This window comes from Physeter macrocephalus, chromosome 14 (assembly GCF_002837175.3).
Source record: "Physeter macrocephalus isolate SW-GA chromosome 14, ASM283717v5, whole genome shotgun sequence".
Taxonomy (NCBI): Eukaryota; Metazoa; Chordata; class Mammalia; order Artiodactyla; family Physeteridae; genus Physeter; species Physeter macrocephalus.
In genome coordinates, this window is record NC_041227.1 from 46,100,545 (window position 1) to 46,117,111 (window position 16,567).

Genomic DNA, 16,567 nt, shown 5'->3' on the forward strand with positions numbered 1-16,567 from the left:
TTCTTAACCATTGTGCCACCAGGGAAGCCCAGCAATCGTGTTTTAAAGCAGATTTTATTCAAGCAATAACACTGTTGAAGTTAAAAAGTAAAAAATAACTGTTTTCACCCCATTATGTTGGAATAAGTCTTAAACCCTTTTGTGAGTGAAGATGAGGGAAGGCAGGACGTTTCAGCAGCCACTGGTGGGCGCGTGAGCTGACATCGCAGTTGGCAGGGGACTGGGCAGTGATGCTCACACCCTGCACGTCCTGGGACCCGGCAGACATGGCAGGTCTCACCCTTGATAAGGACGAGGATGGCCAACATGTACTGTGTTCCTGCTGTGTGCCAGGCACGAAGCCTCATTTAATCCCCACAACTCTAAGAAGTACTATTATTTCCCCTCAATTTACAAATGAGGAAGTCAGCCATAGGTCAGGTAACTCGCCCAAGGTCACAGAGCTCGTAAGTGGCAGAGCCACATTCCACACCCTGCTTCCACTGCGCTGCACACAGCTCTTGTGTTCAAGAGCAGGAAAGGTACACGTGGGGGTGCTCACTGAAGCACTGTCTGCAGCAGAGAAACACTGTTGGTCTAACAGCCCACGGGCGAGACCGTAAAGCACAAGGGGACAAGGCAGAGCGCTTGGGAGCTGTGCGCTAGATTTAGTGGTGGTCAACCTGGATGATCTCAGAGACTGATGTTGAGACACAGCAGTAAAAACCAAACACCGAAATTAGAACTGTGTTATTCATGACGACCAGCACAGGTATAAGTAGTAAGACTATAAAAGGATACGCTCGAAATATCGCACCCCGTTTATGATGGTGTTTGTCTTAGGGGAAAGGCAAGTGGGATTAGGGAAAACGGCTTTTATCTGTAATGTCTGTTATCTTTTTTCTCTGTCTCTCTCCCTCCCTCCCTCTTGAGCAAAAAGGAAAAACCTCAAACCCTACTCTAACTCAGAATAGCATCTTATGATTGATCTTCACAAACACATCTTTTCTTTTTTAAAATATTTATTTGGCTGCGCTGCGTCTTAGTTGCGGCATGCAGGATCTTAGTTGCGGCATGCGGGATCTCAGTTAAGGCATGTGGGATCTAGTTCCTTGACCAGGGATTTAACCCGGGCCCCCTGCACTGGGAGCGCGGAGTCTTACCCACTGGACCACAGGGAAGTCCCCACGAATGCAATTCTTACACTTGACAGCTGTGACTGTCAAGGCAACAGGTGAGCCTTCGCTCAGGCAGGGTATCTCCCCAGAGATTCCCCCAGGCTCCCTCCTCGGGTGTAAATAGCTCATGAGTTCAGCAGGTTAGACCTCCAGCCACAGCACATCTTTGTTAACCTGGAAAAGAGGGATGGAGGGAAAGGAGGGGAGCCTGGAAGAGTCAGTTCTGCCTTTTACTTAGTAATTGATTGGTCTGGTTTAAGACAGTGCTTCTCTTTAGGACACCAGCTCCAAACAACTGAGGTATTTCTTTAAACATAAAAGTTCCAACTGTTCCCTTGCTTCGCTTTTTGTGTGTAGGAGGAGGGTACGGTAGGTGACAATCAAATGTTTAATTGCTCAGGTGGAAAGGTCAGTGATTAAAACAAATTTCCCCCCTCCAACTTCTTCTAAAGCTGTAGGCAAATTGGTTACCTAGACACACAATGACTTATGACTAACCCGCCTCCTGTATTGACCAGGGTCAACACATGTGAAACCATAGGTCATTCGTTGACAAGTTTTCCTAGAACTCTGAAAGGTTTATAGAGGTTAATGTTCCCAGATTAACGGAGGTTAATGGCTCTGAGCAAGAAGCCAGGTCTGAGGGGAAAAACATTGAAAACTGTTTTTTAGTGTCAGCATGGAGCTTTTGCCAGCTGCCAAATGCATTAATAAGAATGTGTAGGGAATTCCCTGGCGGTCCAGTGGTTAGGACTCTGTGCTGTCACTACCGGGGCCTGGGTTCAATCCCTAGTCGGGGAACTAAGATCCCACAAGCCACACAGCCGGGGCGGGGAAAAAGAAAGAAGTGTAGAATTGCAGAGGAAAGGTGGAATAGCTTGGCGTGCAGATGGATAGCTTTGACTCTAACAGATTGCCTCAAAGCTCAGGACGGTACGGCTGTTCCGCACTTCTGTGAGGAGGCCTCCTCAGAAGAGCAATCTCTACTTCCTTTTACAAATACTTTAATTATCCTCGATTAGAGGATAATCTCGCCATAGCACAAATCCTTTTTCCCTTCCCTGGAGTTTAATATGTCACATCGCTTAGGGGAACAAGTGGTTCCAAATATTAGGAACACCCATGGTAGTTCTGGAAGAGCTGTGACTCCGTGAGAAACTTCCTCTTCTGCCGTAGTAGTGAGACGAGCTCTTTTCAGTTGACCTCCCCCGCTCGGGGGACTGAGCCTCCTTCACTGGTGAGCCTGAGGCATATGGCAGGTGCAGGGAGGAACCGGTGCAGTTCCCAGGGCCTTAACTGTTTTCACTCCCACCACGCCTTGCCTTCCCGGTGGGACTGAGGGTCCTTCATGGAACAATTCGCGCCACCTCAGCTTGGGAGATTTGGGACAGAGTGACAGGTCCGAGGTGTGTTTATCTTAAGCCAAGAGAACCTGCTGGGTCTGGGCTCCCCAACTCTAGGGTGAGGCTTGGTGGAGCAGTGGCCACACCTGCTGGGACAACTCCGAATGCTCTCACTTGATTTCTAACTTTGGAAATTACAGGCTACAGGAATCTACGCTGCTTGAAAAATATGCGAGGTGTGTGGAGTCAACACCAGGTCTCCCTCAATCCTCCCCCCTCCTACCCGAAGCTCACTTTCCGTGTGAGGTGACCGTGGTCAAGGGCGCCTCCTTCGTGTGTGCATGTACATACAACACGCCCCAGAGCTACTGGGTCAATGGTAAAATTCTGCATTTAAAAACAAAATCTAAACAATTCCAGGTCTGTGAAATCACTCTATAAATGCACAAGTTTAAACAAAAAGCAAAACCAAAAGCCTCATTCCTTAATCACATCTTGTATTTTATTTCTTATAATTAATAGCTAATGAAGGAAAAAAGTATTTGTTGCACACTACTATTTTAAGACAGCAACTGTAACTTAAATGCTAATCCACTCCATAAAACAGGGAGCCTTCCCCCAGGGCTGTAGTGGGCGTTTATTAAGTTTCCCGAACCCAGTGGCAACTAGTCAGTTTTATTACTTATCAAATACAGGAAAAAATTACATGTTATTATTGTTTCCCATAGCTGGAAAATTCCACAAACAATACATTTTCTCCATGTACACAATCCCTTGACTCAAACCAGAAGCTAGCTACCAAAATACCTACAATTACGATTCTCAGACTGGAGCCTGGCTGCTTCTGAGGGTTATTTGGTGGGATGCCAATGGGCATTGCCCACGATAAGGTGAGTGTGCTCCAGCTGTCCAGAGAGCAATGTCTACTTGAGGCTAAGGAATCATGTTTATTTTTCAAAAATGCCAAATGGAAGCTTTTTCCCCCAAATGAAATACAGGGAACCACATACATAAAACAAGTTTTAGGAGCCGGCACTGGCAGCAGTAGTTGGCTGATACGAATTCTCACTGCACACATACCATAGGGGTGCGCGCGGCCCCCCGCCCCCACCGGCGTGCCCAGGGGAAATGCTCGGCACACCAAGCCTCACCGCCCTGAATCTCTCAGTTCAAAGACTGGGCGTCCTGCCTGGGACACAGAAAGGTCTATGGGGGTCCAAGAGCCGCCAACACTGTGCCAGTGTTGCTTGCCCTTTTTTCGGGTAAATGCTAGTCAGAGGTATAGCAGAGCTGGTCTTTTATGTGCTAAAGTCCAGCTCTTTAAATTTAACTTTTCTGGCTTTGCCTTTTTGGTTGCAATAAATTTCAACAAATTACTAGTTCTGCTTGTGTTACTGCAGCTCTCAGACCCTGTGGCACCTCATTCCAGATCACAGGAAACAGCGATACATGTTCCCAAACTTTGAGAAAGCCCTGAACATTCCCACACAGCTTCCTGCCCTTAATCTAGTTTCTGAATATTCTGGTTCTTTTCCTTCTTTGTATATTCTTCTAGTCGAAGAAGCCACTTTGCCCAGTACTGGGAGCAGAGCTCTGCGTCCATGAAATGTGGGTGGGCAGGGGACCCGTCTTTGTAGGCAACCACGATCAAGCCGCACTGAACCTAGGAAGGAACACAGGGCAATTTCAGCATCTCCACAGTAGCAACAGAGTTGAGGTCCATTTCCTTCTTACTCCAGGGCACACTCAGAACAAAACAATCTACAGTAACAGCTCCTAACTCAATTTCTAAGACAGGTTGATGAAAGACTGGCCCAGGATACACAAGAACACAAAGATGACAGTTAAAACACTAAAGAATGGACTGTGATCATTAAAGAACTATTAACAACAACAAAAAGCCCAGGAAGAGGGGGAAAGTGCTTTTGGAAGTGGTAGAAGGACAGCAACAGAGTAAGCAGTGGGTTACAAACAGAATAAAACCCTGAGGAGAGAAGGAGCTATAACCCAGCATCGAGCAAAGCTTTAAGTAAGCGGAGGTTCCGCGTCCTGACCTGAAAGCTGTAGTTGATGTCATGGTTTACGGCACCAACATACGCCACGACTTGCAGCGGGTTGTCAAATGTATTTTGGATGAAAGGCTTTGGCTTCTCCGATGTCTTCCAATCAATCACACACAGCTTGCCCCTAAAGAGAAACCAAAGGAAGCCCTTGAAGGTAATAGTTCACACTAAAACGCTATTAGGCTAAACCTCTTCTTACACAGTTTGCTACTTGTCACCCAATGACTGTTGCTTCTATTCCCCACGTTCCACGAAGACGGCTCTCCTGAGCTTTACTTAGGGTTGAAGAGGTGTGACGTTCTCTTTCCTTTGAGCCCCTCGTTCAGGTCACCCACGAGGTATGACGGAAGATGCTTCCTAAGTGCACCCATGGGAGCTGCAGGTGCGGGCCCAGGTGTGAGTGCTGGGAAACTTCTCCAGCACAAGCTTCTAAACTTTCTAGAAGTTTCTTTGGACCTCCATGGTTTAACAGTTGACAAGGGAATTGAAACTATTATTATCTTAGTTGATTTGGCTTCAAACGTCTATCAGAACGAACCACAACAGACCAGTAGCAAAGTCCCCATCGTAAAGGACTAAGCATCGTGGTACCTCAGAAACCAAAGCTGGAGTTCAAATCCATCAACACTTAAGAGGCACCAACTATATGCAGAAATACAAATAAGAAGACCTGGTCCCTGTCCTAAAAGTTTACATACAGGGTAGGGATGTTACTATTAGGGATATTGGGAAATAGAAAAATTCCTGCCACTTTTTTTTAGTTAAATAACCAGTACATCCCCCACCCCCACCCCATCCCGGTGGACTTCTGCATTTGCCAAGCACAGATGTCAAAAGGGCCACAGGGCGGGTGCACTGAGAACCGGTGATTCTCAAAGGGCTCCATCTGCTCACTTCAGTTTCAAAATCAGCAGTTTAGAGGGAGATTTGCACAGAGTTACCTTCCTGTCACCGTAGCCCTAGATTACAACTTATACAAGGTATTTATAAAATCTATAAAGTCTAGAATAGCACCGTCTAAAGAAATAAAATGCGAGCTACACACATCATTTAAAATTTTCTAGTAGCTACATCCAAAAAGAAAAAAAGAAACAGGTGAAATTTTAATATTTTATTTAACCCAACATATCCAAAATATCATTTCAATATATAATTAATATTAAAAAGTTATTAATGAAATATTTTACATTCTTTTTTGTACAAAGTCATTGAAATCTAGTTTGTATATTTACAGCATACCTCTGTTTGGACTGGCCCCAGTCACGTGCTTAATGATGGCCTTTTATGGCTAAAGGCTACTCTACTGGACCGTGCAGGTACAGAGGTAACATGTCATCTTTATAACTGTTTTCTATTGCTGTAGAGCTTGACAATCTATGCAAATGAAGAGAGGGCCTCAACATCCCCAGGGCACTACCATTCCCAGTTCTTTCCCTTGAAAAAAATCAAAATACTCCACAGTACAGACTTCTGCCACGTACCACTGTTTCTAGCAACGTACTATAACTTGTAGAACTTAATAACATGGAAAAAAACTTAGTAGTATAAACCCAAATTAAAATTGCAATGAGACAGTCCACAAATAGCTCTTTAACAAATAAAAAGAGCTAATTTATTTTGCTCAGCCTAATTTATTTTGAAATGCAGGCTGAAATGATGAAACAGTGTTAAAATGCACGTTCCCTGTGGCCCCGCAATTTCCCTTTTAGGTCTGTACCATAGAGCAACGGTTTGCTATCCTGGGTGCAAGTGACACATGCCTGGAAAATTTAAGAAGTATTCATGCCCAGGCCTACTTCAGATCAACGGAATTTATCCAAACCTCACATATCATTCACCAAAACAAACCAACGAACCTGTGCACCTGCCCAGAGAAACTCACGACAGAATAGGAGGAGACATGGTCATTGCTGTAGTTTGTAACTGAAAAACTAGAATAACCTGAGTGCTCCCAACAGGGAAATGGATATGGTTCATTCATACCCAACAGCAGTTAAAAAGAGAGAAAAGGATCAAAATAATGTTGCTAACATTTACTGAGTAGATAGTGTGCATTTTAAGTACCATACAGGGAATGTCTCATTTAACGTCTATAACAAACCTATGAGGTAGGTACTATTATTTGTCCTATTTTACAGATAAACAAATTGAGGTACAGAGAAGCCAAAGCCAAGTAAGTAGCCCAGGGTTAAGAAGAAAAGCCAGAAACCAAACTCAGGCAGCTTGTCTCCAGAGCCCAATAACTTTTAACTGGAGTTCCAAGGGTTTCACTCACAGATTTTCCCCTTATCCTGTTGTATCGCTCATATGCTTTTTTCTTTTCTTTTTTTGGAATAGGGGTATCTGCAGGTTATATCTACCCTTGAAATCTGGAGTAAGTGGTGAGAACAGTAACAGAGCAGCAATTTAAAAGCCACGGGAAGCTTTATTAAGCTCAGAGTTCCTATCCATGTCAAACACTGCCTGGAAGCCAGGCAAAGAGTTGATTTTCAGGGCCAACAGATCAAGGTGCTATTTTTAGGGAAACAGGAAAGAAAATGCAGGAATCAAATTGGATCTCATGGCTGGTACTTTGCTTGGGGTGGGGGCGGGAGAGGGGAGGGGAACATGCTGGAAAACAGGCCATCCTAGGGATACTGGAAAGTTGTATCTTTTTTCCATGAAACACTTTGACTTCGGAATGTAGATTTACAAGGATGAGATGACTCTTACCTGATGTGACTTTACAGAGGCCACACCTTGAAGCAGGAATTAAAAGGAAAAACTAGCATTGGAAGGGAACCATGTGTCCCAGCCAGAATGAATTCATCTCCACACTTGATGTAAAAAATTGAATACTTACTGATAATCAGCTACACAGTCCAGCAGACCTACATACTTTAGGGTCTCATGTTTAACAGCACTTTCCAGAGCCTGCACTCCACTGACATCTCTCAGAACATGCTGGATACTTTGGATGTAGCCAGATTTGAGGAGATTTTCATCAGGCTCTTTTAAGTTCCCCTGGGGTGACAGTATGCTTTCCAAGGCTTCATGAAACCGTTTCCCTTGTAAAAACATGTCTGAAAAGAAAATCAGGGGAAAAGGAAAACAGCAGCAATAACAAAAAACCCCAAAACGAAGCTAATACTAAAGAACAGATACTCTATAAAACTCAACAATCAAATTTAAAATTACATGAATTACCTTTAAGTGACAACCCCTAAGACACCATATTTCAGCCTCTTGTGAAATACACTAAGAATGCACTTTGAAAACAAAAGGGACTAGAAGAGCTTAGATAATAAAATAGATTAAAATGAAGTATTTCTAGTAGCATTAGGTCAAAGCTAGAATTGAAGATCTGGGGGCTACAGGACCACACCTAGTGAATTCACACAGAATTTAAGTGTGAATTTAAGTGTCCGTTTAACTTAGGTAACCAGTAAGTTAACTAGCTGTGATAAATAGTTATTAGACATTTAGGAAACTGTGCTTGTTTACAGTCCTTTTTACAACCAAATCTTAATTATGAACATAGGTGGAGGCATCCTTTTACCAACAGGCTCAGTGACCGGCAAAGCGTGAAAATCAAGGCACACACAAATTAACGTTGTGGAATTTGGGGCAGAGGGGAGGAAAATATATGACATTGTTCTCCTGCACTTTCTTTTAGGGCAAGAACAGCCTAAGACAGTGGCTCTGTCCTGAATTTTTGTTCCTCATACACTTTTTTTTTTTTTTTGGCCTCCATGTAGCATGTGGGTTCTTGGTTCTCTGACCAGCAATCAAACCTGTGCCCCTTGCAATGGAAGGGTGGAGTCTTAACCACTGGACCACCAGGGAAATCCCTTCTCATACACTTTTAAGAAAACAGGACACAAACATATTCAACAAATGCAAGAAACACTACATATTCACTTGACTCTTGATAAGGGAAGGAGAGAAAGAAAAAGAGGGTATTGCTGTGCTAAGCAGTGGCCTGGCGCTTTCAAACTGTTAACTTTCAAACACAACAACCTGGCAAGATAAGAATCATCACCCCCATTTTAATGAAGAAGGCCTAGGCAGTGCTGTTAATTTGCCTCAAAGCAAAATGCTGGCCTGGGGCCTGGCACCAGAGCCTAAGTTCATTCTGGTCCCTCACACAGCAGAGTGAGAGATGAAAACTCAGGGACCATCAATAAGATACACATAGAAACAGAACAGGAGATACATATGCTTGGAGACAGACCCACAGAAAATGAGGAAAACCATCTCATCTAATGAGGTAATGTCAAACCATATTACCTTTGTCAAGTATTTTTTACAAAGATTTTGAAAGGTCAGTTCTACCATTGGCAAAAAATGGAATTGCCTCAGGGAAATTACTTGGAAAGTGAAGTGAAATTCAACTGAGGAAATAAGTCATTCTACTCCAAATTTACTTGGCTTAATTGGACTTATTAGCACACAAAAGGCCTACAAATTTAAGACTTATGAAATTAAAACCTAGGGAAAAGAAGAGCAGTATTTATCTACAGACTAGCTTTACTGAAGCAGAACACAAACATGCAGGAAAAAAATTCGTATATCAACAACCAAGCAAATAGACAACTCATTCCCCACTGCAGTCTTAACCCCAGGGAGGTCTTCATATGTAAGGGGCAACAAACATGGGATCTGGGTTACAGAATCCCTTAGGACTGTAAAGCTAAGAACATTAAACATGATTAAACTTGTGAAAATAAATCTTAAAAGATTCAAGAGTTATTGCAGATAGCATCAAGTCAGAGTATTCACTCAGTAAATTAAAGGAATAAAAGTGAAATGTCTTCAAGTCCCAGTAAATAAAATGTATTTAAAAAAATGAGTCTCCTATATTCTGACTGACAGCGTGGATATTTTAGAATTTAAAAAATCAGTGTAGGACTTCCCTGGTGGCACAGTGGTTAAGAATCCGCCTGCCAATGCAGGGAACATGGGTTCGAGCCCTGGCCCGGGAAGATCCCACATGCTGTGGAGCAATGAAGCCCACGCACCACAACTACTGAGCCTTCGCTCTAGAGCCCTCAAGCCACAACTACTGAGCCCATGTGCCACAACTACTGAAGCCTGGCGCGCCTAGAGCCCATGCTTCGCAACAAGAGAAGCCACCGCAACGAGAAGCCCACACACTGCAATGAAGAGTAGCCGCCACTCACCGCAACTAGAGAAAGCCCGCGCGCAGCAACGAAGACCCAACACAGCCAAAAGTAAATAAATAAATTTATATAAAAATAAAAGGCAATTAGCTCCTGCATATAGTCTTTGCCCCAGGGAGCCAAGGAATTTACATGGGGCTCTGGCCTTGACCATTTTTGCCATGTCCAAGTGCCACCTAAATACTTAATATTTTTTCTTTAAAACACGTGACCACAGGTTTAATGTGTTATGCATACACACAGGTTTTTTCTAAGATGCCTCAAAATAAGTGCATTGCTCTTAAATTAAAAATTAAAGTGCTTGTGTACCACGAGGGGTACATGTACTGCTCTCTGGGAAGCATGGCCTAAGGAATGCTCAGTGTAAAACTTAGCTTCAACAAATATAATCCTGATGGGGGACCAGCTAATTCTCCTGTACCATTGGTCTTTTCTTTCATCTTGCTTTTGAATGGAATCTATTTTAAGAAAGCTATTCTCCTCACTTGTCTAAGAAGTTAGTGAGTTAGGAGTTGAAGGCTGAAGTTTATCAATTCTCAGTTCCTAATGAAGAACATCTGATCACCTCAATTTACTAAGACCTAAATACAGATCACATGTTCTGGCTTATTGCCCATCTTTAAATTTATGGGTCAGTCTCTGCTGATAAGAGCAAGGGGGTACTTACTAGATTCTGAACAAAATGCCTAGCAGACAACTAGAATTCCATTATGAGGTGATCGACTCTCCCATAATCAAACAAAACAGGCAATTCTAATACTTAAGTTTGTAGCTTATAAATGAATTTCATACATCTTTAGTCAAAGTACTTGATCTCTGTGCTTCAATTTTATCTGTGAAATGGGGATAATAGTATCTGTGCTTCATAGGGTTGTCATGAGGATTAAATGAGTTAATATATAAAAAATGCTGCTAATACTAATTATCATTTGAAAGCAGTTCCTCACTAGTTAACGTTAGAAAAAGAATAACTCATCCTTTTGACACTGGTGCTCTGCATTCTGGAAAACACAATAACCATATAGAATCAGGATTAAGAAAATTACTTGAAGTATATTCTGCAAAGCCATCCTCTCCCAGTTTCAGAATCATCCGACGTTTCCACCTCTCCAAACAGGAAATCTGTTCTGAGGTCATGGTCTGCTGAAGGATTCGGGTCACACTTGGTATCATATTCCTTTGCAAAGGGATTTTCAAAGGAATTGTAGGATCACTTGTTGCATTTGGTTTTCCACTTTTCTCTGGATTGAAGAGAGGACACCAGTTTCGTGGAACTGCTTCTTCTTCTTGCTTTGGGGCCTTACACTTCCTCACAGGTCCGTAGAGTAAAGCATCTTCCTCAAACAAAGACTGTGGCGCCTGGGCATGGCCTCTGAATGACAAGACAGACCTTACTAAATCAGAGTACTTTTCTTGGTCCACTTCTTCATAAGGGTTCACTTTTTTCTTCCGGCCACACAAATAAGAGGAAGTGGAGAAGACCACACAGGGGGCTGGTTCTACAGAAAACCCCTTTGAACTTTTAAGCTGCCTGCAGATGGTCTGAAATACCTTCATCTTTAGATTTTTTTCACTTCCCTCTAGTCTACTTGTAATGTCGAGGACCTTTTCAATTTTTGCTTTCCTATCAAAGAGAAAAGTGGTGTTAGATATCAAATGTGTTAAATATTTGAACCATCAAAGCGAAAGCTGCAACAGTATGATATTGCACATTAAAATTGTATTCGGTAAGCTTTTTCGACATGTTTAACAGAGAAAAACAAACCTGACTCCATACTGAATCTATTACTTTAGCTCTAGCCTTTGTGCCCTGTTGCAGGGGGCTTAGTCTTTCCAGCTGTGCACCTTTTGGAAAAGTACGTTGCCTATAGCCTGAAATACACAGGAGAACCCATTCTCAAGGCTCTGACCTTTAAAGGTATTAACACTTTTCCAATCATATAGAGATTAAAAAGTTGCAGAACAGAAAATAACGGTCTTGTTACAGGTATATAGGAACATTGTGACCAGACCTGCGTGGACAGCTGTAAGAACAAAGGATTCTGGCACCAAGAAGCGGGCAACAAGCAGCCACACCCCCTCCCCTTTTAGTATAAAAGAAGCCTAAACTCTAACTGGGGAAGATGGTTCTTTGGGATCCAAGTCCACCATCTTCTCTGGCTGCTGGCTTTCTGAATAAAGTCTCTATACTTTGCCCTAACAGCTCATCTGTCAATTTACTGGCTTGTCCTGCAGCCGAGCTTGGACTCGGTAATACTCGGACAAAACTATTTCTAAAGGACCGGCACCTGTTAAACGTGAAGTAGTAGACCACATGTCCCCAACTATGGAGCCATGTGCCGGCCACGAAGGGAGGCGTGTGTGAGACAAACACAGGACGCTGGAGGGGCGGCGACAGTCAGAGTTAACAGTGCCTCCAGTCATCCCTAAACACCAGATTCTCTGCTACGTATCCTGCGTGGAGAGTTCCATCTAACCCCTCACACCCTCCAAGATGGGCACCACTGCGACCCGGCCCGCTCAAGACGCAGCACTCGCGCTCCTGAAGGGTCCCCATTGACCTGAGCCGGCCAGAGGCCATCAACAAGGCCCAACGCCTGATCCCCGCTCCGGCGGAGGCGGAGCCCCGGAGGGGACAGGACGGCGGCGGCCCCTCGGGCGGGCGTCAGGGTTAGGGAGGGCCAGCAGGGGAGGTACCTCGGAAGCCGGCGCGCTCCGCTAGCTCCAGGGCGCGACAACCCCGCGAAGCAGGGATTTTCGTCGATCCCGCGCTTTGCTCCCGACTTAGGCCCCACCCCAGGCACGGCGGCCCCAGCATGCACTGCGGCGCTCACGCCCCACCCCTAGCCCCTCGTGCATCTCAGTGGACACTCGAGCGATCCGTGTGGAGACCCACCCCGCACGCAGAAGCGCGGGCGCCTCCAAATCTCTCTCTCTCTCTCTCTCTCACGAGATCTCGTTTACGTCAGAGCTCGTCGCCATCTTGGACTCTGTCTGAATAATAAATTCCCTCCCACCAAGAGCGCGCACCCTTTCTTGAGAAGCGCCTCGCTGGGAGAGTGTCAGGGACACCGCGTCCCTGTGGTGGCCGGTGGTCGGCGCCTTCCGCGTGGCTCGGAGCGAGGGTAGGCCCCGCGTAGCTTGTTTGCCCGGCTCCAAGATGGACGGCAGCGGGGACGGGGGAGGCCGCCCTGGGGGAGCACGTGGGGCGCCGCTTGCCTTTCCCGGGGCTGCTGGGACGGTGGAGGAGTCGCGAGGCCTCCCGCCGCCGTCGGGCAGAGAGGCTGGCGGAGGCGGGGCCGCGGCCGCCCCTGAAACGAGCCCTGGCGGCGGCGGTGGCGGCGGCCCAGCCTCTTCTCTCCTCGCACAGCCAGGCGGCCACGCTCGAGGCCCGCGTCGCCATGGCCGCGGTTCCCGAGTTGCTGCAGCAGCAGGAGGAGGACCGCAGCAAGGTGAGGCCCTGGCCGCCCTCGGCCCCCGGGCCGGGAGGCCCCGGCGGTCACCCAGACCCCACGCTTCTTGCCCTGGTTCCCGGGAGGGGCTCGCGGGGCAGGGGCCGGAGACGCGGGAGCGCGCGCTCGGCGTGGAAAGTTGCTAAAACTTCTCGGGGGAGACCGCGCGGTGCACGCGAGACGCGCTTTGCAGCAAAAAAAGGAGCTCGAAACCGCGCCCCAGCCCCTCCAAGATACTGGGGAAATTCAGTCGAGTCAGGTATCCGGAGTGTGTCCCTTGCAACTTCGTAAGCGCTCAGTGCGCCGTTCCGGAAGAGAGTGCTGTCATTTTTAGGAGGTGTTCAAATAGTTGAACTTAATTTTCGCTCTCAAGATTTGCGTGTTGATGTAAGTTACCCCATGCAGCTTGGATTTTGAGGTCTAAAAGGTGACTAATGCAGTCAATTTATGTCACCATAGCAAGTTGAAGATTGAGGCAAGCCTCCACTTTGATTGGTCCTTTACTCATAAGTTAGTTTGAAATATACAGGGGTTGGTATGAGCCGCAACGTTTTGTGCAGAATCGTCAACAGAAACGTTTTTCTAACAGAAAATGAAAAAAAAACTAGGAATTTGAGGCGCTCTGACATTTAAGTAACGTGGAAGGGATCTCTTTAGAAATCAAAGGCATCTTTGATCCACAGCTCTTTGGAGAGACCTTTTCATCTAGTGGTGCCAAAGCTCGCACACGGCTGCCGGATTGTTCAGCAAGGGGGGTCACTGCTGTATTAGTTAAATGAAATGAAGCGTGAGGATAGGGTCTTGGTTGGAGTATTTTTATTTCTTTCAAAGTGGAAAGTAATTTTTTCTTCTAAAGCCGGAAGTGGGAACTTGAGAACCATTCTCTCTAGAACATTCCAAAGGTCGTTTTCTCTCTAGAAGTTTAGATGGCTGAATAGAAATTTGGGTAGATGGATTCCCCCCCATCCCCCACCTTCCATCTTCTTTCTTGGTCCAGAATTTATTTTATGACAGCTCTTTACAACTTCAACCGACCTTCCTATTTGTCAGTATTGTATACCTGTGGTTGGTTTTTAAAGTAACTTCCCCACCCTTCTGATCCTCGAGCAAAAGAGGATTCTGAAGGCAGTTTCCTGCCTCCTGGTTTTAGTGACTACGGGAAAGGATTATATAGAATTATCTTCCTGCTTTTCTTTTAATTGCAGAAATAAGGAAATAATAAACTCAATAAAATATTACTCTAACACGTGGCTTCATTTTTTTTCCTGGTATCCGATACTAGTCCTGGGATGTGGATCAAGTCTAGATGATTTTTACTGTTCACCAAAGGGGAGTTTGGGACAAGAGTGAAATAACAGGAGGGCAAATCTTGGGCAAACCGTTCTCTTGCTGTAATTCAGCTTTGTTAGTTAACTGAAATATTTTACGTTTTTGCTGAAAATGTAAGTTTAAACTTTCTTATTGCTTTGGAATTTCTATGAGGATAGGAGTTCTTGAGGTTTAGACCCGCTAATAAGACAGGGAACCTAATTTTTGAGGATTTTGAGTGCTCCTGCAGAACTTTTGGCTAGTTCAGCAAAACAGAAGTACTGGCGTGTATCCGGTAGCCTGGCACTTCCATTTAGTCGTATCCTTTTCAGCTGAAGGTGTTGATTTGTCTCCTTTCCCAGAAAGCAGTTGATTAATTTGTTCTTTAACTAGTCCTCTACTGATGGGAAAGATGGTGTTCTGGTCTTTAAATTTAGAAGAGTAAGGTTTTGTTAAGTCGAGCCCCTGAGAAATTTAACTGAACCTTTAACACCATTAGGCCGCATCTTCATGATAAAGAAACTGGTGTAGTGCAGCCCCCGCCCCGCCTCCCGCACTGGCTGCATCAACATTCTAAGGTATCTGGAGTTTTTTATGGTTGGGGGGAGAAATGGAGATTATGCAGAACCTTGTTCCCATAAGATATTTACCCAGGCCTGTTTGCCAAAAGGTCCTTTATACTGCGGGCATCATATTTAGGCTCCCACTCACAGACTCAGTGTATGTCTATTGTGATGAGTTTTGGTCCCGTTAGTCTTGCCAACCTACGGCAAATGGAGTGCAAGTCCTGATTGTCTCCTGGGATTTTTATTATTCCTAACTTGTTAGTGGACTGAAACAAATGATCACACAGGAGAAGCTTTGTAAGGGCCCTCCCCAGCCTAGTGCTGTTACTTTCACCTTAACTTTCACTAGTTGGTTACATGGACTTTGGGTGGACAGTGTTTCCTTCCCAGAGCCAGTCATTAACGTTTTACATTTATGCTGCTGCTCTGGTTTGCAGATTGTTAACTGGTGTGGAAGTTGTCTTTAGGAACACCACTCTCCACCAGCTTAGTTGAAGAGTGTTAAAATTTATGTTAGTATAGGAACAGTCCTGAATTTTCACCAATACTGCAGCAAGTCCAGAGTGATTCTTGTGGACTGAAGTTTTCTACTATGTTTATGGCTTGACTTCTTAAATTCGGGAAGTGTGGCTTCTCAAAGCTGCCCAAGCCTTAGTTCTGGATCAGTAACTTGCAGACAGTGTCTTAAGATCCCCATTTGTGAATACTACTATAGCAGGTCATGATCTGCCCACTTTTTTTTTTTTTTTGGCTGTAGGAAGAAATGGCTTAGGGTGACTGAGAGAATTTTCTGGATTCTGAGATCCAAATTCTCATTTGGTATGAGACCTAGTAAGTGACTAACATCTAATGTAGAGCTTCAGTTTAAACCAGGGTTTCTTAACCTGAGCACTGCCGATTGACACGTGGGGCTTGATAATTTTTTGTTGTGGGGAATTGTCCTTCCTGCGCATTGTAGCAGTATTCCTCGCCTTTATTGGGTGACCGTAGCTCCCTTCCCTTCATCAGTGACAGTCAAAAATAAATGCAGACACTGTCAAATGTCCCTTGGTTGAGAATCACCAATTTAAACTTTCTAAAATGGTGTGATATGGGTGGTCAGATTGTGTTAGAGGCTAATCTTTAGTGTGCCAGTTTGTTCCAAGTTTTTTTTCAGATGCTTGATAAATCCTGAGGAAATAACAGGCCGTTTAAAACATCAGCATCGTTGACTATCTTTGGTAGAATTAGCCTTCCCCCCAGTATTGAGGAGCCTTACCAAAAAATGGTAAAGGGTTCTGGGCAGTTGAGAGTTACAAACTCTGCTGTGTTTACCATGTTGGAGTTCACTGCTCCCTTTGGACAATGGAAACCTGAGGCTCGGATGCCACAGTACTCACAAAACATTGTGGGGCAGAATTGAAGATAACTGAGAAATGTGCTACAGGGTGGAACTTGGTTTAAAAATCCTGCTTTTTTGCTCTGTTGTCCTGATTGCTTGAGGAAATTAGAATGTATTTCTGTAGGTCAGTAGTAC

The 16,567-nt window shown here is 44.8% G+C and overlaps 2 protein-coding genes across 8 annotated transcripts in view; one reads left to right on the forward strand and one right to left on the reverse strand.

The window, feature by feature from the left end:
• Positions 1–3,872: 3,872 nt before the first annotated feature.
• MGME1 (mitochondrial genome maintenance exonuclease 1) lies at positions 3,873–12,879 on the reverse strand. Of its 3 annotated transcripts, none has more exons than XM_028500051.2 (5): positions 12,756–12,879; positions 10,772–11,349; positions 7,406–7,625; positions 4,555–4,687; positions 3,873–4,163 (listed from the first exon to the last, which is right to left on the reverse strand). In XM_028500051.2, the coding sequence occupies exons 2-5, from the start codon at positions 11,280–11,282 to the stop codon at positions 4,002–4,004; spliced, it is 1,026 nt and encodes a 341-aa protein (XP_028355852.1). In that variant the 5' UTR covers positions 11,283–11,349; positions 12,756–12,879; the 3' UTR covers positions 3,873–4,001. The 3 variants fall into 3 exon arrangements, with proteins under 3 accessions (XP_028355852.1, XP_028355853.1, XP_007110321.1); XM_028500052.2 differs by lacking the exon at positions 12,756–12,879 and adding an exon at positions 12,622–12,644; XM_007110259.4 differs by lacking the exon at positions 12,756–12,879 and adding an exon at positions 12,423–12,526.
• SNX5 (sorting nexin 5) overlaps positions 12,793–16,567 on the forward strand; it is an 88,778-nt gene continuing 85,003 nt past the window's right edge. For 3 of the 5 annotated variants that reach the window (XM_028500049.1, XM_028500048.1, XM_028500047.1), the window contains exon 1: positions 12,969–13,177. In XM_028500049.1, the coding sequence (XP_028355850.1) occupies positions 13,127–13,177 (51 nt within the window). In that variant the 5' untranslated portion in view covers positions 12,969–13,126. Of the gene's footprint in view, positions 12,851–12,967; positions 13,178–16,567 lie in introns of those variants that run through there. The other 2 variants (XM_007110261.4, XM_028500046.2) reach the window with 2 other exon arrangements.

Bases quoted from the DNA above. Each gene is read 5' to 3' on its own strand.
- MGME1 (XM_028500051.2), bottom strand. From the start codon at position 11,282: ATGAAGGTATTTCAGACCATCTGCAGGCAGCTTAAAAGTTCAAAGGGG. The intron at 7,626-10,771 runs GTAATTTTCTTA...TTTTCTTTTCAG, and splicing joins CTTTGCAGAATATACTTCAA to ACATGTTTTTACAAGGGAAA. The intron at 4,164-4,554 runs GTCAGGACGCGG...GTTCCTTCCTAG, and splicing joins ACATCAACTACAGCTTTCAG to GTTCAGTGCGGCTTGATCGT.